At 46.8% G+C, this 26971-nt stretch overlaps 1 protein-coding gene across 1 annotated transcript in view; it reads right to left on the bottom strand.

Annotated features, from left to right (window-relative positions):
- The window catches only part of LOC147029726 (E3 ubiquitin-protein ligase CBL-B-B-like), a 110617-nt gene extending 84576 nt beyond the window's left edge, over window positions 1-26041 (bottom strand). The window contains exons 1-2 of the mRNA XM_085872996.1: window positions 25792-26041; window positions 24849-25102 (exon numbers count right to left, since the gene is read on the bottom strand). Coding sequence (XP_085729122.1) covers window positions 24849-25102; window positions 25792-25941 — 404 coding nt within the window. The 5' untranslated portion in view covers window positions 25942-26041. The remainder of the gene's footprint in view (window positions 1-24848; window positions 25103-25791) is intronic.
- Between the last annotated feature and the right edge of the window lie 930 nt (window positions 26042-26971).

Below are 26971 nucleotides of genomic sequence, written 5' to 3'. Positions count from 1 at the left end.
AAAAAAAAAACAGGATAGCCACGGACTACTTGGAGCTAAAATGCACATCTAGAAACAGAAAGCACGAGCCACCACGTATCGGGATGCAAAAAAAAAAAAAAAAAAACTCATGTCAGAACAGCTTTACACACAAAGGCACAACAAGGTATGTGGAGTAATCCGCTGGCACATCTGCAGAAATTTCAATATCCCAGTTGTACAAAACTCATGGAAACACAAAGGACATAATGCTCACAGGGCAACCTGATGATCCCATCCAGCATGAACATAGCAAACAAAGCACTGCGACTGGACATAGTACGAGTACTCAGATACAAAAAGGAAAATAAGGCATTGCGAACTGTGGTTTCAGTACCCAGTGATTTTTGTTCTAAACAATGCAGAAATCAAGAAAATGACCAAATATCAAGTCCTCAAGAATGAAGTGAAAAGATCCTGAAAGCTAAAGAGCACAGAAATTGTACCAGTGATAAATGGAGCAACGGAATGATAAAGAAGAACCTCACAGAGATCCGACAAACCATCCTTGGGAACATTACCACAAACGAACTACAGTTCGAAGCTACCCATGGTTCAGTGACGATCCTGAAAAGAGCCCTTGGAACAAAACTCTGCGAACAAGAAAACCTCACAACTTGGTTCATGAATCACGATCTTTCACCAAAAAGAACATGGATACTTCAAAAGTCCTATGAGGACTCTGTTCCACCTTCTGATGCCACAATTATGGAGATAATGATCAATGACACACACACACACACACACACACACACACACACACACACACACACACACACACACACACACACACACACACGACTGTGTTAGATGAGACAAAGACAGCTACTGAGCTTGGAAGAAGTGACGTCACTTATCGCCCAGGCAAAAATAACATTCCTTTCCTGTGGTAATTCACTGCAGACGACTGTACTATACGAGTGCAAAACGCTCATATACTATAGTTCTAACTGTAGCATTTTTGCCTGAGCGGGGCACTCTGGTTTTCAATGACTCACAACAATGGTGCTGCCTTTCTCACCGCACTCAGCGGGACATTTCCTCAGGAGAAATTTCCTTCTCCCCATGGATGCGAACCCATGGGGATTGCCCCTGCAATATCCTTTTTTACAACAAACAGGGAAGCAGCACGCATCATTTTTAAAGTCTTTGGTACGACTCAGCCAGGGTTTGAACCACCAACCCCCCAGACTCAGAGAGGACGCTCTAACCATTCCACCACAGAGTCTAGTATAAACTATAGGTTTGTTTTATTTGTCACTGCAAACATAAAATTGAAATTACAAAACGAGCAAGATGACAACATTATTGAAAACCTTCAACGACAGTGTAAGCACTCAACAAAACAAACTAGCATCCGTTGAAGACAAAGTCTTCGATATCCCCCGCCATAGTAAATGAGGATTAACAAACTTATATTCCCTAAGCGTGTGCAATATGTATGTGAAGTTTCCCCTTGATCTGACCAGCCGTTCTGGAGAAGATGTTTGGAGGTTTTAGGGTAAATTCAATATGGCTGCCAAACCATGTGACCTATCAATTAGAAATTAACAAATTTCTGAAAGGATGTCTTGGGGAAAGTGTGTGTGAAATTTTGCCTCAATCTGTCCAGCCGTTCTGGAAAAGATTTTAAAAATTTATCAATTTTCAATCCAAAATGGCTGACGAACCATGTGACCTATGACATCATAAATTTACATTCTGCTTCCAATCCTCCAGTGGAATATGTGTGTGAAGTTTCGTGTTAATTGGATGAGGTGTGTTTTTCTATCCAAGATGGCCACCAAACCATGTGACTTGTGACGTCATAATTTTTACTATGTATGCAGACATGATGGAAGATGATAGTTGCAAATTTTCGCTTCGTTAGGTTATGTGATTACAGAGAAAACATTATTTAATATTTTTCTTCAATCCAACATGGCTGCCAAACCATGTGACCTATCAATTAGAAAATATCAAAAGGCACCAATTCACCACTTTCTTGATATGTGTACCAAATTTCGGAAATATATCTTGAGGGGATTTGTAGTTAAGCTCCAGAAATGAAATGTGACGGATGGACGGACGGACGGAACCCATTTCTATATCCCCCAACAACTTCGTTGGTTGGTGGGGGGTAATAAGCAATCAGCATTTAGTTAGTACTCAGTTTCTTCCCAAAAAGGTTTGAAGAGCAAAACTACGAACACTCTATTTGAATTAGTGCACCTTCATCACAAATCTCACATACCTACCAATCTCAGAAATGTTTATTTGGTATTTTGCTTTGCTATGTAATACTTTTGTTCACTTTGGAGAATGCATGGTCTCATCTAGTTTTTATCAACATTAGACAAACACAGATTGATGGACAGATGGATTGATTGATGAAACAATGTATGTTCAATGTATACATTTGCATGAGGAAGTCAATTACTTTAAGAAGGATGTCCAAAAGGTTCTCGGAACACGATACTCACAAAGACACGCCAACTTTTTTCTATTTTAAAAGGCTGTCCTTTTACTTCAATGACCTTGTTCAAGATATCTATACCAGTAAAAATAAAAGTTTTCAGACTGCTATTTCATTGACGACTGTTGCTTCAGGCCTCGTCATGGGTGAATCAGTAACCACACAGGTGGGAATTCAAATGTTGAAATTGGTAATAGGCATTGGTGGCCAAGTCCAGATTATAGAAGGGTGGGGGAGTCCAGCTGCTAAGCCACAATCAAAAATGGCAGTCTGCAGAAACACGGGCCTTGTATGGTTGTGAAGGAGGAGCATGCATATGGTCAACACCTCTCAGCGTTTGTCCTTGATGGCCTATTTTTTTTTTGATCATATTCCCTGCGATCGACTGACTGATATGCTTTACAAAAAAAAAAAAAAACAGCAGGATTCCCATGCCATCCCAGGGAAAAATCGAGACCATGATCTTGTGGACTGAGGGTTGGGTGGCAGTGATCTCTTGTGCTTCCATTACACTGAATCCAATCCCATTTCAGGAATCCAGTGATGAAGACACGTTTCATCACCAGTTACCAGATGAGTAGTAAAGTTGTCTGGACCTATAACAGTTTGAAAAGCTTGGAAATGTCATCAGCCACAGCTGTTGATCAGGACTGCTGAGATTTTGAAGACCCACCTTTCTGAGAAAATGAACATGCCCAAGTCTTCATGGATGAGGGAATAATTTTGTGTTCTGTGAATATTTTTGTCACCTCGACAATAATTATTTGTTTTGTTCCTCTTTTCTCACCTCCACCCATTCATTCCTCTTTGCTCCCACCTATGCAATGAGCTTCCACATTCGCTTCAATCTCATTCTTCCCTCCAGGTTTTCAAGACAGCTGTTCAGCACCATCTCAAATCATCCCCAACCCAAAACAATGATCTTTTCTACTCCCGTTAACTCTACCCAAACCCAGTTCTTTGCAAATTTTCCTTTTTCCTTCCTGAGAGTTTGCTTCTGTTTCCATCTTGTCCACCCAATGTGAAGTCTCTCTCTCTCTATATTTTGTCCCTACATCCCATGGTTGGTGTGTTTTCCCCCTCTACCCCTGCTGTTCATATTGTTCTGTTGCGTCCTGATCCATTCTATGTTCTAGCTCTTCCACGAGCCTCGAATATATATATATATATGAAGACAATCCTTCATATTTAATATATCAACCTGAGCAACAGTGTGTCAATCACATTTGGTGGCCATCCTAACATGGGTCAGTCTTCAAGAGATTCACATCCACAAGTCAACCACTCACTTGGCTATTGTGGAACACTAGCGTGGTTCTGTTTGCTACGCTCGCCTCTCCACACGTCGTTGCAGAGATTGACATCACAGATTTGCTGTGTTGGCATGATTTACACCAATCATAATCCAAACATTTCTTTTCTACAAATTTATTTGTAATATTGCTGATATTGTATTTATTGTATTGATATTTTAAAATTTCATCTGTGATACAAGAAGGTCCATGTGGTCTTTAAAGTGGTCAATGGTCTAAGCTGTCTAATCTGTCTGAAGGGTGTAAGGGGTCAAAATGGTGTTAAGGTCGAAGGGGTCTAAAGGGTCTTCAGGGTCTTTGGTGACTTTTGAGTTCTCGGGGACTTTTGGGTCTTCAGGGTCTTTGGGTGTTGTGGGCCTTTTGCTTTTTAAGAGTCCTCAGGGTCTTAAAGGTTCTTCAAAAGTCTAAAAGGTCGAAAGGTACATTCCGAATAATAGACATATAGTCACACAGCTGGACGGATGGACAGACGGAGGGATGGAGGGAAGGAAGGACAGACACATGCACGCCAAGGCCAAGGTCTTTTTATATATAGATGAGGGTGCACCTTCAAGAAACAAGGCCACCATGCATTTGTGAATTTCTTTGGAATGGGCACCTTCTTTGCATAACAATAATTAATTTTTTTTTTTTTTTTTTTTTACTTCGATGACATCTCAATGTTCAAAATTGTCCATCACGGTATGACAAAGCAAACATGTGTATTACATTCTGAAACTAGAACACCACTTAATTGAGCGCCTACCTCTGCCAGGTTGAATAGTTGGATGGTTCTTCTCAAACAGCTCATATAGTGGTGTTCTGTGATAGTTGCATTGTTGAATTTGTTTCAAATTAAATTATTTTGTGTGCATATACATCTTTACTATTAAATTCTAACTTCAGTTTCACATCCACTTCTGGGATAGCACACATACCACCAGGATAATTCCCCCAATTTAACGATGTCTTTGTTTGAATGGAGAGAGCAGGGGGGTGGGAAGGGGGGGGGTATTTTATTACCCTCACCAAAGAAGAGCATTTCGCATTTGGGAACCATTTGTTTGTTTGTCTGCACAGAATGTGCTACGTAGGCCACAAATGCCACCTATTGGTAGCAGGAAGTGTGTTATCTTTTTCAACCGAGTACGTCAACAAAAGGATGTACAATTATAATGTGAGTACGTCTATAAAATATGTGCAATTATAATGCGAGTTCGTCTATAAAGTATGTACAATTGGAATGTGAGTAAGTCGATAAAGTATGTAGAATTAGTGCACTTGACCAATAATGGATGCCCGACAGGCGATCTCGATTTAAGCATGCAACACGTTCTTCTGACGTATACCTTTATTTGGGCGATGTATAGGCAAGAGACAGCTCTGTATAGGAAAAATAAATAACCCAGGTTACGTGCATAAAGCAAAAAACATACTGCCTCTATAAAACTCAAAACCCCTCACTACACTCGAAAACATGGGGATAGGAACACTGCACTGTAAATGTGGAGACTTGTAATACCATACTCCACCTAGAGGCGGCGCTACACGATACACATTTACATTGAGAATTTACGACCCAACACCCCCCCCCCACCCCACCCTTTACAAGACCACCAGCAAATATTTTTTTAAAACACACCCCTATACATAAATTGGAGTTATACTGATCCTATGTTGCAAGTCTGGATGTCATTGGGCCAGAACTACAGGAGTAGCCCAACAAACAACCCACAAACACACACACACACACTGGTCCATAAATTATAGTAAGGATTCATTTCCTTTGGGAAACCTGCTCTTTTTCACATTTCAGTCATAAAATGCAAAAGTGCATTTGTTTGCCAAAACAGCTCACTGCTGTGGGAAGAAAGAAGCTGTCATTTCAGGTGTTAATCCTTCATCAGATGCCAAAAACATCAACGTCTCTTTGCTTCCCATGGTAGTTAACATCTCTCAATCGAAGTCCTGTTGATTAAATCCATTGCTCTCCCTGTCCACTGACACAAATCTACACTGGCCTTCATCAGCAAGAATATTTCTTTATTCCAGTATAATACCAATTACAAAGAATACAGTCTTTCAAGTGCAGAAATACCCCAGGATACATGTAATGAACAACACAGATACTGTTTCAGATCTACAAGTTCTCCATCAGGCAAAGTCTTTCCTTGGCACACATGAACTTCTGTCCACCTACAAATCCTTCATCCGCAGCTTGATGGAGTACTGCTCTGCCCTCAGGACTGGCACCCCTGCCTCACTCTTTGCTCAGCTTAACGCCGTAAAACTTTATCTATCCGGTGACCATCTTAGTCAGCAAGGCAAAACATGACTCTCTCCCATATTCTCCTCCCCCCCCACCCCACTCACACCCCTCTTGGGGTTGTAAACAAACCAAAACCCCTTTATGTAGCAAATTTGAAGTCCACAAAGGTCCATCTGATATCTTGGTAAAAACTGTATATAAACACTCAATATGCTATGTAATCTTAAGTCTTCGGCTCGCAATATCATTGGGAGTCAAGTCTTCCTTTTGTGCACAGGAGTGTCTTTTGTTTTACTGAATAAACGGCTTGTATATGAAGTTATGTTTTTCTATGTTGAGGGAGCAATAAACTGCTCCCACAGCTCCGCTTGAGCGATCCCACCCAAAGAGTCGGCGCATTATCTCCTGCTTAATCACTTTGCCGGGGCACAGAAATGTGTGCTCCGCACTGGTCCAGAAGAACGTCTGTCGCACACCAACCCCAAGTGTAGATGCAGTGACAGGCAGATGAGGTGTAGTGAAGAGAGGGCGGAGCAGAGAGGCGAAAAAGTGGGCGAGGCAAGTGGAGAAGTGGACGAGGCAAACAGAGGATGAAGTGCAGAGAGAGAGAAGGCGGACGGCTTTGCAGTCACCTTTTATAAGCCCCGGGCGAAGGGTGGGGTGACGACCTGAAGCGCCACACCATCATTCAAATCGTGCCCTCCTATTGGATCTTGGCCCCGCCCTGCCAGGCCAGGCGACTGGGGCCGGAAGTGGTCTCATTTGCACATCCGGCGCGACACGGCCCAGAGCCTCGCACCGCCCCGTGACTTCTGTCCTGCCCTGTTCTGATGACTGGATGAGGGTCGCTTCGGTCCTACGCGCCCATTTGGGGCATCCCTGGTGAGATGTGGTTGGTGCTGTTAACGTGCTTGGCCTGTCCCTGCACCACGCGGTCCGAGTGGCCTGGGTGGTGCAGCATACCTCTGATGGCGAATTGTATGGATACGGAGGTGCAAGGATGCGCGTGATGATTTTTCCCGTGTGCTGGAGATGTTGGTGGTCGAGGTGGTGGGCTTCAGAGTGAAGGTCGAGCAAGGTGAGATGCCATTGTAAATTGGCGTGCAGATTTGAATGAATGGGCACGCCATGCTCGCTTGTTCATGGGGTAATTCTCCCATAGGGCTGTGCAAGTGTCATCGAATATTAGTCAGGGATGTTAGGGCATTATAGGGACTGTTTGGTTTAGATTCTTCCAAAAGCACCAAATTTGGCCCATATGTCACCCATGCCATACTTTTTCGATTTTAGACGGGCGCAAAGACAGGCGCCCCCCGGGCCTGCCATATTGGCGAAATCAAATTATGGCCGCCATCCGGGTTAGGGGTCAATCGTAGTTAAAAAAAAAAAAAACTAAAAGGGCTAGAATCATGAATAATACCACTTTTTAGGGGTTTTCAGGGTCCTGGAATCTGATTCTGATTTTATTTCAACGGTTTGAGGTCAAGATCCCCCCTCAAGGTCACCTTAAAGGTCATTTTGGGGGCAACCCCGGCGTTTTGGGGGCATCATTTCAAAAATGGCCTGCCTACAGCCTCTATGGCCTACCTGGGTTATCAATCAAAATAACCCGTTAATCGTTGAGAAAATAAGACTTGAATGTTTTTAATTTTGAATGCTTTTAATTTTGACTCGTAATGTCATAAACTTTTTGTTTCATTTTTTAAGATAACACAAAGTCTGTGAGCGTCGACGTGTCCAGCAGCGGCGGTGGCGCATGATGCCATTGGGAGCTGTGACGTCTACCCTATCTCACGAGACTATCCTATCCCTGTTCTTGTGTGTTCAGGAGTGGATCCGGAACCTGCGACTCAGCCTGCTATCGTGTCGCCGTGATGAAGAGACGAAAGTTCATTGCGATGACGAGCCTACATAATATGAGTGTCGAACTATGTCCTCTACCGAAATTATGAATTAGGGACTCTGTTGTCTTTGTCATTCGGACAAAACTGGAGAAGCCTTGCAAACTCCTAAGGAGGAGGGACTTGTATCACTTGAGAGAGATCTCAAAGACTTCAATGCTATCAATGCCAATAATCTTCCTTCTGGTATCAATGTCACGATTAGTCAGTTGAACGATGGCTCAGGTATTGCAGCAACTCTTAAATCGCATAAGGCTAGGTATCACAAAACTTGCAGGAGTTATTGTAGTAGTTCTCGTGTCAAACGGGCGAGAGAGAAGCTCGACAAAGAAGCCAGCTCTCAGAATAGTCCCCACAAAATCAGGTCATCTGGGGAATTTCAGCCTCCAGCCAATGTCAAGTGTTGTGTAATCTGTGAGGGGGAGGACCAGGCCAACCTCCACAAGGTAGTAACTGATGTCATAGATGCCAATCTAAAGAGTTGGGCGAAGACGAACAAAAACTTTCATTTACTTGGCAGACTGGTTGCCGTAGCGGCTGATGCCTATCATCATCATCAGTGTTATGTACGTTTGCAAGACTCCGCTCGCCCTGCCGAGCAACTAGAATCGGTGGGTCCCGCACCTCTGCCCTTCGATCCCACCATCTGCGCTCAAATTGTAACCCTGATCGAATATTCGGACACCATCGTATTTAAGCTCTCAGAGCTATGCGAGATGTATAAAAAGCTTATGAGTGAGCAAGGTCACCCATGCCAAGACAAAAAAAAAGAGTCACACTCAACTCGATACAAGGATCACCTTCTCGACCTTCTACCTGAATGGGCTGAGTTTTCCAAGGGGAATGAAGGCAGGAAGGATATTTACATGTCTCACAAACCGAAGGTGGTTGATGAGCTGGCCAAGACATATATGTCTCAGATTGGTCAAGAGGACGCACTTACGTTCATCGGGCTGCAGTGATGATGCACAAGTTTTGTCTACAGAGTCAGGAGCCTTTCGACGGCTCCTTCCCCCTTAACTGCCTCACGGCTCCAGTCAACGAGGAGATGAGGTGTTTCTTCAACGAAGTTCTCCGGGGCGTTGTGTGTTAGCTCTCACATGAGCCTTGACAAGGTATTTAAAAAATAAAAAAATAAAAATTGCCCCTTGTTCACGAAAAAAACCAGCAAATTCCTGAATTCACCAAAATGTTTAAAGATACATTTTAATGTCCTTCTCCTTACACATGTATGTATATTATATATATATATATATATATATATATATAATTCCAGGTGTGTGTGTGTGTGTGTGTGTGTGTGTGTGTGTGTGTGTGTGTGTGTGTGTGTGTGTGTGTGTGTGTGTGTGTGTGTGTGTGTGTGTGTGTGTGTGTGTGTGTGTGTGTGTGTGTGTGACCGCTGTTTCTCGACAACCACAGGTCCGATCTAATTGAACCTTGGCAGGTATATTGCTTTTCCTGAGGATGTGCCTTTTCAAGGTTTGATATTAATCGGACAAGTGCTTCCCAAGTTATGGCCATTTATTTACCAACCAATGAAAGGACACGTTGCTGCGTAGGCCAGTGCGCGGCCGGCCGACGATGACGTCACGTGCCGTGCCGTGCCGTTTACGATGGGGATCGGTGCCTTAGTTCAGGGGCTGTCACACCTTGACGTTTTAGCCAGTGTGTGGCAAGGTCTCAAAATGTATGTAAAACGCTGGCGTACGCTGAACTATTGATGTTTTTTTTTAAGTTTTGGGTGTATAATAAAGTGTTGGACGTATGCATAACGTATTAGTAATGTACACAGAACGTTTCAATCACATATAGATAACTTATACCAACGAATGCTGAGCGTGTTGTCGGCGTTCACAACCCATGCCCAACAATAGTCTAACACTCTAACTTATGCATAGCGCGCGGCAGCGTATCGCCGACGATCACGTGGCGTAGGATAGTCATTGGCTGCGGCTCGACGTTTCAAATTATAACCGCACTAGACATTGAAGTGTGAAGGCGCTGTCACACCTTGACATTTTAGCCAGCGTATGCCGACGTATGAAAAATTTGCTGAACCAAGCTGGCACACGTCGAATACGTTATGAGCACGCTGGCATACGTCGTAGTTTTCTGGCATACGTCGTCATACGCTGAGTACGTCGAGAAATTTTCAGCATGCTGACGTACTCGAATTTCTCGACGTATGACACACGTTCCGCATACGCTGGCATAAGTTGTAGGCACGTTACGCGATCGTTGACACATGTCGACACACGTTACTTGTACGTTACTCATAAGTCGAGACACGTCAAGGTAATGGTTAGCTTCAGTGTTCCAGACTCCCCGTTTATTTTATTTTTTTTTCTTCGGTATGATGGTGATGTTGACACTTCGATTTCTGTTGCGATTATGATTTAAATCGTTGAGCAGCAGCCTATTAATTATATTATATTATATTATAACCACACTAGAAATCGAAGTGTCAACATCACTGTCATACCGAAGAAAGAAGAAAAAGAAAAAAGAAACAGGGCGTCTGGAACACTGACGCTAAACATTACCTCGACGTGTTTCGACTTACGAGTAACTTACAATAACGTGTGTGGACGTGTTTCAACGATCACGTAACGTGCCTACAACACGTTACTCATCGGTTAGAAATAAGTTTCGGGTACGCTAAACATTACCTCGACGTGTTTCGACTTATGAGTAACTTACAAGTAACGTGTGTAGACGTGTGTCAACGATCGCGTAACGTGCCTTCAACTTATGGCCAGCGTTATGCGGAATGTGCGAGTCATACGCTGGCATACATCGGAAAATTTGTCTAACACCTCAGCGTACTACGACGTATGCCAGCGTACAAAGATGTATGCCAGCGTACTACGAAAAAAAAAAGCCAGCGTACTACGACGTATGCCAGCGTCCTCTTAACGTATACAAACTTACCCATTATGTATTTGACGTGTGCCAGCGTTTTAGCCAAATTTTGCATACGTCAGGCATACGCTGGCTAAATCGTCAAGGTGTGACAGGGCCTTTACCGTGGCGTAGGAGTAGCAATGGTAAATGGCAGCGAATGTCATGGCAAGCAAAGGCAGGGAGGTAAACTTGATTTTTATTAACTATGTGTGTAAGTTTCACAGCAGTTGTTACTTCAATGCAGGCGATAATTCGTGGAATGCACGTGAACGTTCCGTACGGGAACGCAACACTTCCGGATAGTGATGACTTTTTGTATTCTAATAATTTCTCGATTTCTTATGCGCATTTATAGATAAACACAATGCCCCAATCCAGTCGTCGTTTACGAGAGCGAAGGAACGGCCTGTGTGGTTGTTTGAAAGTTATTTTTAGTTTTTTTTTTTTTTTGGGGGGGGGGGTTGCCCGTACGGGCACGCGAGAGTGAAGGAACGGCCTGTGTGGTTGTTTCTGGCTCGCGGTTTGAAAGTTTTTTTTTTTTTTTTTGGTTTGCACATACAGGCACGTACTAGTATATATAATTCTTATTATACACGAGCAAATACAACCCGTCGCCTCGCTGACAGAAATATTATGGGGTGGGGGGGTAAGAGTAGGCTGAGAGGAGGGGAGGAGAGAGAGAGGGGAGGGAAAAGGGAAAGGAGGGAGGAGTAGGTGGGAGAGAGAGGGGAGGTAGGAAGGAGGGAGTGAAGAGGGAGGAGGGGTGGGGGAACGAGGAGCACGTGAGGAAGGGAAGAGTGATGAGGGGGGGGAGAGTGAGGAAAGGGGTGGGCAGGGAGAGCAATGCTGCAAACGTTGCGAAACTCTGGAAAGGAAGGGGGGTTTGGAGTGAGGAAGATAGGGGAAAGGGGAAGGGAGGAATTTTGGGAGGAGGTAGGCATGAGGGAAGGGAATGGAAGGCGGCGTGAGGGGAAAGGAAGGGAAGGGAAGGCAGCATGAGGGGAAGGGAAGACCCTGATTGGAGGGTCAGCAACAGGGATTGTAACACCCTTGACGTCCAACTCGACAGCTGGGGGATTAGCCTGGTACACCGCTCAAAGTAACCAGCCCAGCGGGCCTTCACTTCAGACTCCTCTGTCAAGAACCTACCATTCTCTGCTCTAACTGCAGTGCTCCGAGGGATGGGCTTGGATGAACGCAATGTGCGAATTCCCCTGTAAGCAGGACGAGAATCACCTGTCCACAGGTGATGCTCTACCCCCTCACAGATTCCTCGTACATAGGCCTCCTTGTCCACCCTTAGTGCACTACAGTTTTACGCCTCAGCTCCCTGAACAGCTCAGCTCTGCCATTCAGCCTGGCCCTGCAAGTCTGGTCAATGGTATCCAGCGTCCCTTAAGAGACAAAATTCTTTTCCCTGCGGTGAGTTTCAAGACATCCAGCGGCAACATCAAGGACGGTGGTCTTGAAGGCACTCCACAACTCTTCAGGACCCCCCAAAACACCCACACACCCAAAATGTCCACTCAGCCTGTTTGCAAACTCCTCAGCTACTCTCCCATCCTTGAGCTTGCCAACATCCAGCCTTGGCTGGATTTAAAAAAATAATAATAATAATAATAACAGAAGAATTAAAACCCTGCAAAATACATGAAATGAAAAAGGATTTTAAAAAAAATAGTCAAGATCTTCCTGGAGTCGTAAAGCAAAAGAAAACCCATGACACCAAGACTTAATTATAAAACTTCGAGGGAACCCGAGAAAAAAAAATTTGACGTACAACGAAGGTAAAGGCTCCACGAGCCAGCACGTATATGAAAGTGTCTGAAGTGATGGGGAAGGAAGCGGGGGTGGAGACGACTGGGGCTGCAGTGGCACGATAAGGAACAGGCACTGTTACAGGAATATTTGCCTGCTCAGTCGCCTCTAAATAGTTCCCTTTCCACGGACATAATCAAATCAAATCAATTTATTCATTTCTTCTTGCAAAGTGCTTTTCATTCAAAATAAATCTCAAAGCGCAAAGAAAATAAAGATATGAACAAGGTTAAAATTAAGAAAGCAACTGTAAAACGATGAGAGTTCAAAAGAGATTTTTAAACTTTGACCGAAGATGCAGTGTGGGTTTTAATAGGCAAAATAACCCCACGGTCAGTCTCGGAGCATAGATGAAGATTTCTCGATCACCAAAAAGCTTCATCTTTGTGCGAGGAACAACCAGGAAATGCCTGGTGCTGCACCGTATACTTTTCTTGCAGGGGTGTGAGGTGTAACAAGGTCAGGTATAGAGACACGGACCGAATGAAAGGTTTCTTTAAACTTTACAGGTTATTAACATTACTTTAAAACTTAAACACCAATGTACTGGAAGCCAGTGAAGAGGTTTGAGAATTGGAGCGATATGATCAAATTTCCGAGCTTGAACCACAAGCCTGGCTGCTGTATTCTGCACAAGTTGCAATATGTTTTGCACAAGTTGCAAAGGTCCGAGAGAAGAGGCAAGAAAGCCTACCAGCAGGGAAATGCAGCAATCCGAACGTGATGTTATGAGAGCACGAACCAAAAGTTTAAATGGTCCTCCGCACATTAACGGATTTGGGCAAGATTGTGCAAATGAAAGAAAATAGACTCAAACACTTTTGCCAATATGTGGATTCAAAAGGAAGAGTCTGGTAAATTGGGATGCCTAAATTAGAGACCGAAATAGTCGTGATCAGGTGATGATCCTGATGTTTCACGATCTGAGGTTGAAGCTTTGCAAGGAACGATGGAGAGTTAAGGATCAGCATGTTAGTCCGAGCAACATTAAGTGAAGGAAAGTTCAATGACATCCATTTTTGATTTTGGTGAGACAAATTCAGTAGTGTAGAAGACAACACACCATCAGGTTTCATGGACAGCGAGATCTGTGACATCTAAATAAAAGTTAAAAATAACATCAAAATTTAATAACATTGTATCACGTGGATGCAGACAAAGAGGGAACAAGAACGGCAATCAGAAGAACGCATAAAGCATACTCCGCCAGGCTGAATGGTTTACGTTTTGTATCCCACCGATAAGTCGGATCTGAATCCAGACTTCCAAAATCCAATCAGCTTGTTCTTGTCACCTTCCCAAGTCATCCACCAAGTGTTGTCATAATCCGTCCACAACATTTTGAGATATCACTGCTATATATCGTTTTTGGCCCTATCTCTCAATGGTGAGGAATCGCTCAAAAAAATTCTCGTATCTGGATACGATTCCAGATATTCACCAAAATCTAATCAATTTGTCATCGGTACAAAACACACACCCAACCGATCCACCAAGTTTGGTCCGAATCCGTAAATAATGTTTTGAGGTATTGTGAAATAGATCATTTTTGGCCATATCTCTCAATGGTGAAGAATCACTGAAGAAAATTAAAAAGTCGAGTACCGTATTTTCCGGTGTATAAACCGCATTTTTTATTGGCATAAAAGGAATAAGTTGGGAGTGTGTGTTGTGTGTTGTGTGTGTCTCTGTCTCTGTCTCTGTCTCTGTCTCTGTCTCTGTCTCTGTCTCTGTCTCTGTCTCTGTCTCTGTCTCTGTCTCTGTCTCTGTCTCTGTCTCTGTCTCTGTCTCTGTCTGTCTCTGTCTCTGTCTCTGTCTCTCTTTTGCAGCCTGTGGCTGCTTGTTGCATCATTGGTTGGGACGCGGCTTTACCGCTGATGCAGCGTCCCCCTTACCAGTACACTAGTGCTCATTTTGCCATCCTCGGAAGGATGACAGGCTGAGTCAACCTCCTGGTGTATTTTTAATTCAGCGGCCAACGGGGCTTGAACTCAGGACCCTAGGATCCCAAGCTGCCACCCTAACCTCAAAGCCAACACCAGGCTCGGAGTGTGGTTAATACACAAGTATATAAAAATTAGTTATAAAAACGATCAATGGTGATTTTCAATTATATTCCAAATGAACACTTTATCTAGCAGTCAGAACTGCTGTTAAGCTTAATTCCACCGTTTAAATTTTGAAAATCGGTTCAAGTGAAGAGTTTGTCCAGCATTTTATTAAATGTGTGCGGAAATCAGTCACGCTCGGAGACGCCCGGAGTTTTGGTGTGTGGCGTATAATCGAGCCTCGCGGCTCTGAAAACGCCTTTAAACACAAAAGAAGAAGAACAACACCTGGTGTCACATCGAAAGAAGAATTATTCATAACAACTGGAGTGTAATAATGCAGCAGCAACCTCAAATAAGCTTGCGCGCAAACTTGCGTGCATCTGACAACAGGCTGGGGGCGGTCACATGACCCTCAAGTCGGGCCGCTTTGTGCTTTGTGAGTGCCTCGGCCTACGTCACCAGATTACATCAGGTATCATCCATTATATCCATCAAGATGTCAAAGCGTTCATTCACCACAGCGTTCAAACTCTCAATCTGCTGGTCTGCAGAAGAGTTTGGGAACCGGGAAGCTAGGAGGCGATTCGGCATGGACGAGTCTGTCATCTGGTGCTGGAGAACAAGGAAGGCAACGATAGAGAAGATTCCAAGGAAGAAGAAGGTGCTGAGGGGACAGTCAGCGAAGTGGCCTCAGCTCGAGGAGCATCTCGTCGCTTGCGTCCGGGAGAAGAGAGCAGAGGGTTATACCATCTCAACACTTGTCTCAGGCTGAAGGTGAGGAGCTAAGCTAAGGAGGATGACATTGGGGACTTCACGGCCAGCCCGTCGTGGGCTTGCAGGTTCATGGCACACCATCAACTGTCAGTTCAACACCGCACACGCATCCCCCAACATCTACTAGATGATATGGCTGATAAGACGTCCATAAATCAAGGTGTGGGAGGAGATACCATTGGACATCATCAAGCGAGCATTTCTGAAATGCTGCATCGCCAACAACATGGACGGCACAGAGGACGACATCAATTGGGAGGAGGAGGCTGCAAATGACGGCGACAGCAACGTGGACTTGCTCTACCCCGATTTGGACAAGGAGTTACTTGGACAAGTCTTCGACGAGGAAAGCAATGATGAGGATTTCCTCGGGTTTAGCTGAAAAGCTTCATCAAACCCAAACGGCCCCTTTCAGGGCCACAAATCCATAAGAAATATGTATGGTACCATTATGAATCCCTTTTCTTCCTTTTTCTGGTAACAAAAAAAAAATCCTCTTTATAATGTTAAAAAATAAAAAATAAAAATGAAAACTTCTTGGTGTCCTCTCCTCTTTCTTCAACTTCTTGAAAATGAGAATAAGACTGTTAGACAAATTTAAGCGGACATGGGAGTAAGTATGTTGATACCTCCGTCACTTTGTTCCGTACAAAGTTAATGTACAAACGTATTTAGATCTCGATCAGAAAATAAAATGATCAAGATATTCATTCCTTTTGAGGGTGAAAAACACGAGTGCAGTTAATACACCAGAAAATATGGTAGCCGATCTTCACCAAGATCGAAATCGTTTGTCCTCGTCACACATCCAACATGTCCACCCAGTTTCATCCAAATCCATCCATAACTTTTTGAGATATCCTACTCACAAACAGACAGACAGAGAGACAAACGGGTAAACTCAACCTCCATCCACCTTAGGTGGTGGAGGTAATGAAAGTAGGACCAAGAACAGATCACTCAGGAACACCAACAGATGGATGAATAGGGGTCAGATTAATAACCAACAATACCAAGAATGAATATACAACCTGTAAGATAAGGTCATTTAAACCACTCAAGAGTAGTTCCAGTAATACCAAAACCCTGGTGTTGGCTTAACGGTTAAGGCGACAGGCTTAAGATCTTACGGTCTTGAGGTTGAGCCCCTGTTGGCTGATGAATAAACATCAGGTGGGGTTGACTCAGCCTGTCATCCTTCCGAGGTCAGCGAAATGAGTACCAACGTACTGGTAACAGAGGACACTGCATCAGCAGCACAGCCGTGCCCCCAGCCCCAGAGAATGATTCAAGCAGCAGCCACAGGCTTCACACGATAGCTAGCTCGTAGTACCAACATAAGAATGAAGACAATCGAGTGTAACATCAAATTTTCAGTTTTGTTCAAACCCCAGATGTGCCTGGATGTATTAATATTGCAGTAAATTCCTGCTCTGCAGGGTGCAACATATAGTTCACGACCTTCATTCGGACAGTCTCAGTGCTGTGTGACAGTTTAAAAACACACGACACGGGGCCTTGAAAGACAATGCTGGTGCAAGTGATGGAGCAAGTGAAATAGCAGTTCAGCACATTCGATATAATCATCGAGATGAAAGGGAAAAGAGAAACAGACCTCGTAGATTGAAAATCATTTGGATCCAAGGTTTTATTTATTTATTTATTTATTTATTAAGATTGGGGTTATTATGGCTTGTTTAAAATAAAAATAAAAAAAATATTTAAGGATATAACTGCAGAAGATGCAATGAAGAAAATGAGAATCATTTGTAACAAGTGGAAAGAGAACTGGAAGTAAAGAGACAATCAGAGATGACATAACAGGATCAAGTAAACAAGTTGTTTTATTCGAGTTAGCGAAATGTAATTGACTTGACCGCAGCTAAACTAACAGTGTGAGAAGTGATCGGAATAAAGCACGATTGAGAAACGGTTGGTACTTGAACTACTCGCAAGCAAGATATCATCCTGGAAAGCAGCAGCAAATTTCTTGCTTGTGAAAGAAGCCGAGATCATGGGAAAGGAGCTCAGACACCGCGTAGAAGTCTATCAATAATGGAGAATAAAATCTTGGTGCTAGAAGATCCAATCAAGGGATGGTTATGTGAAGCTTTCAATGAAACGACAGAGAGCTGGCGGAATGGCCTAGAGGTACGCACATTCGCCTTTAAGGTGTCTCGCCTGGGTTTGAATCCCGACATAGCTATAAACTGCCATCCCGGTGTTTCACAGGCAGGGTTATTCATCACTGTGTGTGCCGTCCCTCGGATGGACGATAAACTCCGCGTCCCGTCTGCTGGCATTAGTCGGTGGATGTTTAGAGTGGGCAAGCTGTATTCCGCACCCTCAACAAATTACAAATTCCTGCTCGAAGATACAGAGAAAAATTGCATCAGCGGCACAGCCGCGCTGTCAGCCAATGATCCTACCCCGCAGCCATGTGCTGCATGCGAAAGAAGAAGACCACAGCAAAAGATACAAACTAATGAGCCACCGGCGTTTCAAAAGTCACACAGTTGGTCACAATCTCGAGTTTTGTTGCATTTCCTTTCTAATTTGTCACAATCGTTTTAAGAGAATACAAATCAGCATTAAAATCAGGGAGAGAGCTTCCCTCGTTTAGTGAATCCCAAATGGCAAGTTGAGAGGACTGATCAGGAGCGTTAAAATGCATTTGATTACAAGTAAAAAAAAAAAAACAGCCGTTCTGGTTAATCATGGACGATGTGAGATTGCAACCACATTTGACAACTTCCCTCTTGAATTGTCGACAACAGAGGGGTCATGTTACGGTACATCACAGACGCAAGTGGATGCGAAGGTGTCTGCATGAAATGATGTCTGCAAAAACCGATGCAATTTCTTTCCCTGTAAATGATCACCAATTGAAATGATTTTTGTGAACCAACGGCGATGCGAAGGTGTTCGAAGGATTGCCAAGAGGTGAAATAATTAATCAATAAAAGTTAAAAAAGAGTGGACTTTGATATGCAAGCATTGCCTCCGCCTCAACCATTCTTTATTGGGCAATTATAGAAGTCACGCTCATGAGGAGCCGTGTCAGCATCAGTCATAGACTGAAATGTCACTCTCATCCGGAAATGCTAAGAGCCAATCCATAGACCGGGAACCATACATCTCCTCACGGAGGAGAGTTGGCAGGAAAAAGTGGAAGTGTGTTGAAGACGACGACTGATGTTGGATGAAGCCTATGCTGAAGAAGCAGCCGTTTCATGCGGTTTATTTGATGGGAAAGTTTGTTTGGGCAAAAGGGCAAACGTCGTCGTTTCATACGCAGCCTGTGGCTGCTGTTTGCATCATTTTTCTGGAAGCGCAGCTGTGCTACTGATGCAGTGCCCGTGTTACCAGTGAGCCGGTAGTCATTTTGATGACCTCAAAAGGATGACAGGCTGAGTCAACCCACCAGGTGTTATTTCAAGAGCACGACAGCAGCTCAAACCCAATACCCTAAGATCTTAAGCTAGCCACCTTAACCGTTAAGTGAACACCAGCTTACAGGAGAAACATGGAAACAGGTAAACAGTAAATATGAACCTTGGCAATGAAAACGAGTAACAGAGCATTCAAAAGCAGGGGGAAATAGGGGTGGGGGGTGAAGAACTGCCAAACTAATGCAGGCAGCAGGCATCCGAAACACCAGATTTAACGCGAGTGGGACCCCCACCGGAACATAGGCAGGACCCGTGTCAGAATGCAGAAAGGTACCACGCCGGAAAGCCGGCGGTAGGGGGCATTAACCAGACTCGAATGTGGGCAGTAGCCACAATGAAATGGGTCGATAGAGGGTGCGACCCTCGCAGGACCGCCAGCGTTAGGGGGTGGTACGCCCATTGGACCACAGGTAGTAGCCCCACCCAAATGCAAGCGAATGGGGGTGGGACAGCACACAAATGCGGTCGGGACCCCCACCCGAACACCCGCACAACTGCAGGCAGGACCCAGGCATGAACACAGGTGGAAGGAGTGGAACCCCTGCCAAAAACAGGTGAGATGTCCACCCGAACGCAGATGGCTGGGGTGGGCCCCAGAGGAATGTGGCCAGTGGGAGGAAACCCCAAGCAGTACAGAGTAGCTGGTTAGTGGTAGGGGATGTAGTGTGTGCAGGGTGAGTGTACAACAATGCCGAGGGGGCTTGGGAGAACCCAGTGAATAGAGGTGAGGTGGGGAGAGCCCGGTGGATGCAGGTGAGGTGGGGAGACCCCGGTGAATGCAGGTGAGGTGGGGAGACCCCGGTGAATGCAGGTGAGGTGGGGAGACCCCGGTGAATGCAGGTGAGGTGGGGACACCCCAGTGGATGCAGGCGAGGTGGGGACACCCCAGTGGATGCAGGCGAGGTAGGGACACCCCAGTGGATGCAGGCGAGGTGGGGACACCCCAGTGGATGCAGGCGAGGTGGGGACACCCCAGTGGATGCAGGCGAGGTGGGGACACCCCAGTGGATGCAGGCGAGGTGGGGACACCCCAGTGGATGCAGGCGAGGTGGGGACACCCCAGTGGATGCAGGCGAGGTGGGGACACCCCAGTGGATGCAGGCGAGGTGGGGACACCCCAGTGGATGCAGGCGAGGTGGGGACACCCCAGTGGATGCAGGCGAGGTGGGGACACCCCAGTGGATGCAGGCGAGGTGGGGACACCCCAGTGGATGCAGGCGAGGTGGGGACACCCCAGTGGATGCAGGCGAGGTGGGGACACCCCAGTGGATGCAGGCGAGGTGGGGACACCCCAGTGGATGCAGGCGAGGTGGGGACACCCCAGTGGATGCAGGCGAGGTGGGGACACCCCAGTGGATGCAGGCGAGGTGGGGACACCCCAGTGGATGCAGGCGAGGTGGGGACACCCCAGTGGATGCAGGCGAGGTGGGGACACCCCAGTGGATGCAGGCGAGGTGGGGACACCCCAGTGGATGCAGGCGAGGTGGGGACACCCCAGTGGATGCAGGCGAGGTGGGGACACCCCAGTGGATGCAGGCGAGGTGGGGACACCCCAGTGGATGCAGGCGAGGTGGGGACACCCCAGTGGATGCAGGCGAGGTGGGGACACCCCAGTGGATGCAGGCGAGGTGGGGACACCCCAGTGGATGCAGGCGAGGTGGGGACACCCCAGTGGATGCAGGCGAGGTGGGGACACCCCAGTGGATGCAGGCGAGGTGGGGACACCCCAGTGGATGCAGGCGAGGTGGGGACACCCCAGTGGATGCAGGCGAGGTGGGGACACCCCAGTGGATGCAGGCGAGGTGGGGACACCCCAGTGGATGCAGGCGAGGTGGGGACACCCCAGTGGATGCAGGCGAGGTGGGGACACCCCAGTGGATGCAGGCGAGGTGGGGACACCCCAGTGGATGCAGGCGAGGTGGGGACACCCCAGTGGATGCAGGCGAGGTGGGGACACCCCAGTGGATGCAGGCGAGGTGGGGACACCCCAGTGGATGCAGGCGAGGTGGGGACACCCCAGTGGATGCAGGCGAGGTGGGGACACCCCAGTGGATGCAGGCGAGGTGGGGACACCCCAGTGGATGCAGGCGAGGTGGGGACACCCCAGTGGATGCAGGCGAGGTGGGGACACCCCAGTGGATGCAGGCGAGGTGGGGACACCCCAGTGGATGCAGGCGAGGTGGGGACACCCCAGTGGATGCAGGCGAGGTGGGGACACCCCAGTGGATGCAGGCGAGGTGGGGACACCCCAGTGGATGCAGGCGAGGTGGGGACACCCCAGTGGATGCAGGCGAGGTGGGGACACCCCAGTGGATGCAGGCGAGGTGGGGACACCCCAGTGGATGCAGGCGAGGTGGGGACACCCCAGTGGATGCAGGCGAGGTGGGGACACCCCAGTGGATGCAGGCGAGGTGGGGACACCCCAGTGGATGCAGGCGAGGTGGGGACACCCCAGTGGATGCAGGCGAGGTGGGGACACCCCATTGGATGCAGGTGAGGTGGGGACACCCCAGTGGATGCAGGTGAGGTGGGGACACCCCATTGGATGCAGGTGAGGTGGGGACACCCCAGTGGATGCAGGTGAGGTGGGGACACCCCAGTGGATGCAGGTGAGGTGGGGACACCCCAGTGGATGCAGGTGAGGTGGGGACACCCCGTGGATGCAGGTGAGGTGGGGAGACCCGGTGGATGCAGGTGAGGTGGGGACACCCCGTGGATGCAGGTGAGGTGGGGACACCCCGTGGATGCAGGTGAGGTGGGGACACCCCGTGGATGCAGGTGAGGTGGGGAGACCCGGTGGATGCAGATGAGGTGGGGAGACCCGGTGCATGCAGGTGAGGTGGGGAGACCCGGTGCATGCAGGTGAGGTGGGGAGACCCGGTGCATGCAGGTGAGGTGGCGACACCCCAGTGCATGCAGGTGAGGTGGCGACACCCCAGTGGATGCAGGTGAGATGGGGACACCCCAGTGGATGCAGCTGAGATGGGGACACCCCAGTGGATGCAGGTGAGATGGTGACACTCAGGCAGAAGGCACACAATGGAGGGAACCCCCAGGGAAAGGCAAATGGGGGGCATGGCAGAAAATGGACAGGGGAAGACCCAGCAGAGAGGGGCTGGTATGAGGAGCCCCAACAGAAGACCCAGGCAGAATGAGGGCGAGGGAGGGGGGAGCCTTCGGTGGATCACAAAAGGGAGGGGGGAGGAGGTAGCCCCATGGCATAAAATGAATGGGGAGAATGCTGGCAGAATGCAGACGGGAGGAGCTCCCGGCGGAACGTGGACGACAGGGTGGAGGGGAGCTGCCGGCGGAACGCGGACGACAGGGTGGAGGGGTGGAGGGCAGCTGCCGGCAGAACGTGGATGACAGGGTGGAGGGCAGCTGTAGGCGGAACGCGGTCAACAGGGTGGAGGGAAGCTGCCGGCGGAATGCGGACGACAGGGTGGAGGGGAGCTGCCGGTGGAACGCAGACGACAGGGTGGAGGGGAGCTGCCGGCAGAACACGCACGACAGGGTGGAGGGTGCCCCCAGTGGAATGCACATGGGGAGGCAGAGCCCCCGGCAGAACAAGGAGTGGGGGGATTAGCGAAACACAGACGAGGCAGCCCCCTGCGGGGAGGGTCAGGTCGGGGGTGGGGGGCAGATGAGCAATAGCAGGGAGGGGAAGACTCCAGGTGGGGGAGGAGGAAGATCACATCAGTAAGTGGGTGAGGAATGCCCAGGGAGGAACGCGGGCCAGGGATGGGGGGGGGAGCTTATGGCCGAGGAAAACTGTGTTTATGTGGGGTGTTGTAATCATCTTGTCGTTGGCAGTTGGGTATAATTTGTAAAAAGACATAAATCATCATGAAAACATCAATGGATAATTTATGATGCATCAAAAATGACCTGGCAAAGTTGGTTGTCAGTAAACACGTAATGTTTGTCTGTAAATAAGTTTGTTTATTTTTTAGAATTAGTATAAATTTTGTTGTTAACATTGATTAACATGTCATGGTACACGACATAGTCAATTCCAAAATAATTGAGGATCTATTTGTCTTCGAAAATTACAATGATCAATTCCACATTGGTCTTCGGCCTCATCTTACAGCAAAACAGCATATTGTATTGAAAAAAGGACAGGAATAAGAAGAGTGGGAGAAAAGGGGAGAAAATGAGGACAGTCATCGAGCGTATTAATGAGCTGTGGGAAAAGAGAAACCATGAAAGGTGAGAGCTTTAATGGGAATAGAAAATAACGGATTTTTGTTTTTTTGTATGCAGAGTCAAAACTCGTGGAAGATCTGGAACAATGAATAGATCAGGAGGCAGCAGGATAAAAGGAACAGTACAGAGAGGGGGCGGGAGCCCTTGGTGGAAGGCTGCCAGGGGTTGGAGCTCTTGGCGGAACGTGGATGGAGGAGAGAACTCCTGGAGGAAGGCGAACACGGTGGGGGAGCCCTTTGCAGAAGGAAAATGGGGGTGGTATTCCTTGGTCAAAGGCGGATGGGGGTGGGCTTTGGCAGAATGTGCATGGGTGGGGGGGGGAATCCTTGGCGGGAGGCAGACCAGAGTTGGGGAGATCCCTTGGTAGAACACCAATGGAAGTGGGGGAACGCGAGCACCTGACATAATGTGGACCGGGAGGGTGGGGTCGAGGGATTCCCCCGGCAAATGCGGATTGTGAGGGGGGGGGGGAGCCACCAGCAGAATGCAAACCGGGGAACCCCCTCCAGGGGTATGAGTACAGAGGGGAGCCCTCGGTGGAATGCGGACAGGAGATTCGCAAGGAGATAGACAATATACTTTGCAATCAGGAAGGGAAATTACAATGATTAATTCTAATACGGAATCACAAGCTGAATCTTTATCTTCCCGCTGCGACACAAGCTTAAGGCCCGAAATACATTATCTGCACATCAATGCATCCTATCGCTTTTGTTACGTCAGTTAAAATTGTCGACCACTCAGAATGGATAATCGCGCAACTAATGTCCAGAACCACTGATCTCGATTTGTCATTAGCAAAAAAAAAGTGTACCGTACGAGGAAGAATAAGCAGGCCTTTGCTGGTACTCTTGTAATAATCTTTATGAACAGCTACGGCCAAAAAGAATGCAGCATTGGCAGTTGTCATGTTAAATGCAGTCAAAATAAAGATTCCCCCCCCCACCCCCCAAAAAAAAAAACTTTCAAAAACTCAGAAAAACAATTACACAAACAACACCAGAGTATATATCAGAGACATAATACCTGATGGAAGAAAAGTGGTTGGAATGCAACAAAAAAAATTGGATTAAGATACGACACGGATATTCAAATCTGTTCATCGAACTTATATTCTGACTTATTTTATCCATCTCCTTGTACTATATTTCTGCGAAGTCTCAAAACTTTAGAGAGACGGCAGACAGCCAAAACCTCCTTTCACAAGCATCTATCAATGCAGCTATCATTCTGAAGCTCTAAGCATCTCACATTATGTCTCTTTTTTTTTTTTTTGTATACATAGTCGAGGCTCATGGAAGAGCAAGCCAGTATTAGTACAATGAACGGATCAGGGCACAACAGGACAAAAGGAACAGCAGAGAGAGGGGGGAAACAAACAATTGGTGTAGGGAGGAATGGGGGGGGGGGCAGGAGGAGAGGATGCGTCGGGTATACATGAAGATATCGTGACATCGTTAGCAGCAATCATCGTTGAGCAGGTGAGGCTAAAATGACAACTAAAATATTATTGGAGTTTGTAGTTCGATTCAATTGTTCCAGTGATTGGAAGACCAAACGGCTTCGCTCGAAGCTTCTGCTGAACTCCCACAACACTACATCCTCTCAAAAAGTCAAACACAACATACTAATTGCTCAAAATCACACATGGTTCTTCCGATCATGAAATCCACATACACCCCTTGTCATCCCAAAGTGGCCTGACCTGTGTTGGGAGTTTTCATCATACATGCGCTCTTTGCCCTCCTTGAAGAGAGCCGCAGCTTGCCGCGTCTTGTGCATCAAGTTATCGATGAATATTCTGAAATAGAGGTTGTCGGTCAGGGTTCCAAGTCCTCCGCGTTCCTCGTAGCGGCTGAGGATGAGGCGCAGATGCTGGTACGTGTCCGGAAGGATGTCCAGGATGTATGGCGGGCTGTTCTTGAGCTGAACCTTGGGATTCTGGCAGTGACGTACCAGCTGCAGCAAAAAAAAAAAGGAACAAAACAAAGTCGCTGGAGTAGCCACCACCAAATCAACAACAATCACTCAAAATTAACCACTTTCTCGAGTTATCCTTTTGAGTCAACGACTCCCTCTCCAGTCGTGGGTCATTACTTCAGAGACTAAATCAGCAAGCAATGCAATCTCATTTCAGGTACACCATCGACTGCTTTGGGGGTGGTCATGAATCTTACACCACCACCACCACCACCACCATCGTAAGAGGGTCATGTCAGGGAAGAGAGCAAGATTAAAATCGAGTCACAGGTCCTTTCAGAGCGATTACTATGACAACATTGAACATGTAATTGGCACGACATCACAGATCAGACGGCGATGGATGGCACAGCAGAAGCGGCATCAAGCAAGCAGCTCGATGGAAGAGAATGACAGATGACTGACGTCGTGACGTCACCACGTACAGCAACTCAGAGAGGCAAAATAACTCACAAAGCAAGAGGGTCGTAGTTGTGAGTCTGCGTTACCAGAGATCTTACTATCTATAAGAATCCTCCCTTTTGACGCCACTGCTTTTTAAAGGGCAATCTCTCGACAGTGGAATCCTTTTTTATGGTTTTTTATTATTATTATTATTTTTTTTTTTTTAAAGAATATATAACCGCACTATTTACACCACAGACTACGCACACCGCCTGTAACACCACCTTGTCCATTTGTTTCCACGTCTTCTCCACGGCTCGCCGATCGACCGCCTGTTTCGGAGGACCCATGGCGTCGTGAATGGCATCCATCATGTGTCCGAACAATCGTCCTTTCAACGCGCTCCGTTGCATGCGTCCGGCAGCCGTCGCCATGTTCAGCCAGGATGCCCTGCAGCGGAAACTTCCGCCTCGTTGCGTCACTTCCGGTTGCGAGACGCCCGCTTCACGTCGATACTTCCTGGTGGGTCGGTCGATGCGTTTGAGGGAGGGGGCTTTCGTGGAAAGAAGGACGCGTCGTCCTTCGACAAAGGTTATCAGCACAAGCGCTTCGTTTTTTTTTTTGTTAGTCATTCTTTGATTCATTCTGCTGTTTCTTTCAATAATTACTTTTTATCCCCCCCCCCGGAGGGAGGGAGCGGGATATTGTAATCGTCCGGTTTGTCTGTTGGGTAGTCGATCTCGTCGAAAAAAAATTTTTTTTTTTCAAAAATAATTGTTTTTGACATTTGTTCTCCTCTTATTATCAGTATTTAAAATGGCGATTTCAGTTAATACAATGGCGATTTCGATGAAACTTGGTTGGTAGGTTCATACCATGACCGAGTTGTGTGCAAATGAGAACCGTTGCTCTGGACACCACCGTTGCCAAGCAACGGGACTTTGAAATTTTAGAAAAATCATAAAATTATATTTTTTCGAAAATCAAAAATCGGGCCACGAGCGACTGTGGGCAGTACATTCAGCCATATTGTCAAAAAATTTCCAGCCGGATCCTATGAAAACTGTCGGAGAAGATAGACTTTGAATGAAACCTGGTCGAAAACAATAAAAAAACGAAGTTCGTTACATCTCAGCCACTATGAGTCAGATATACATGAAACTGCTGTGGTAGGTTCATGGTATGTCCCAGTTATGTGAAAGAAAGAACCGTTGCTATGGACCCCTCCGTTGCCTAGCAACGGCCGAAAAACCTCTAAATGTGGGGGTATTTTGAAGAAAAAACAATCTGCAGCATTAACCCTTGAAGCTAGAATCATGAATTTTCTTGTGCTTAATCCTCAGGTCATTCTCCATCGAACGGGCCCATCGCGTCTCGGAAACAGTTTTCATTTATGGCGTTGGGTTGCGTGCCAAGGAAACCCTTGAACCTTGATGTTGAATTTCTTCGAAAGCTGAGAAAACG

This window comes from Eptatretus burgeri, chromosome 3, assembly GCF_056783735.1.
Source record: "Eptatretus burgeri isolate ZD-2024b chromosome 3, Ebu_testis_v1, whole genome shotgun sequence".
Classification (NCBI taxonomy): domain Eukaryota; kingdom Metazoa; phylum Chordata; class Myxini; order Myxiniformes; family Myxinidae; genus Eptatretus; species Eptatretus burgeri.
The sequence above is the reverse complement of the archived record's forward strand: the minus strand, read 5'-3'. Positions and strand labels throughout refer to the sequence as shown.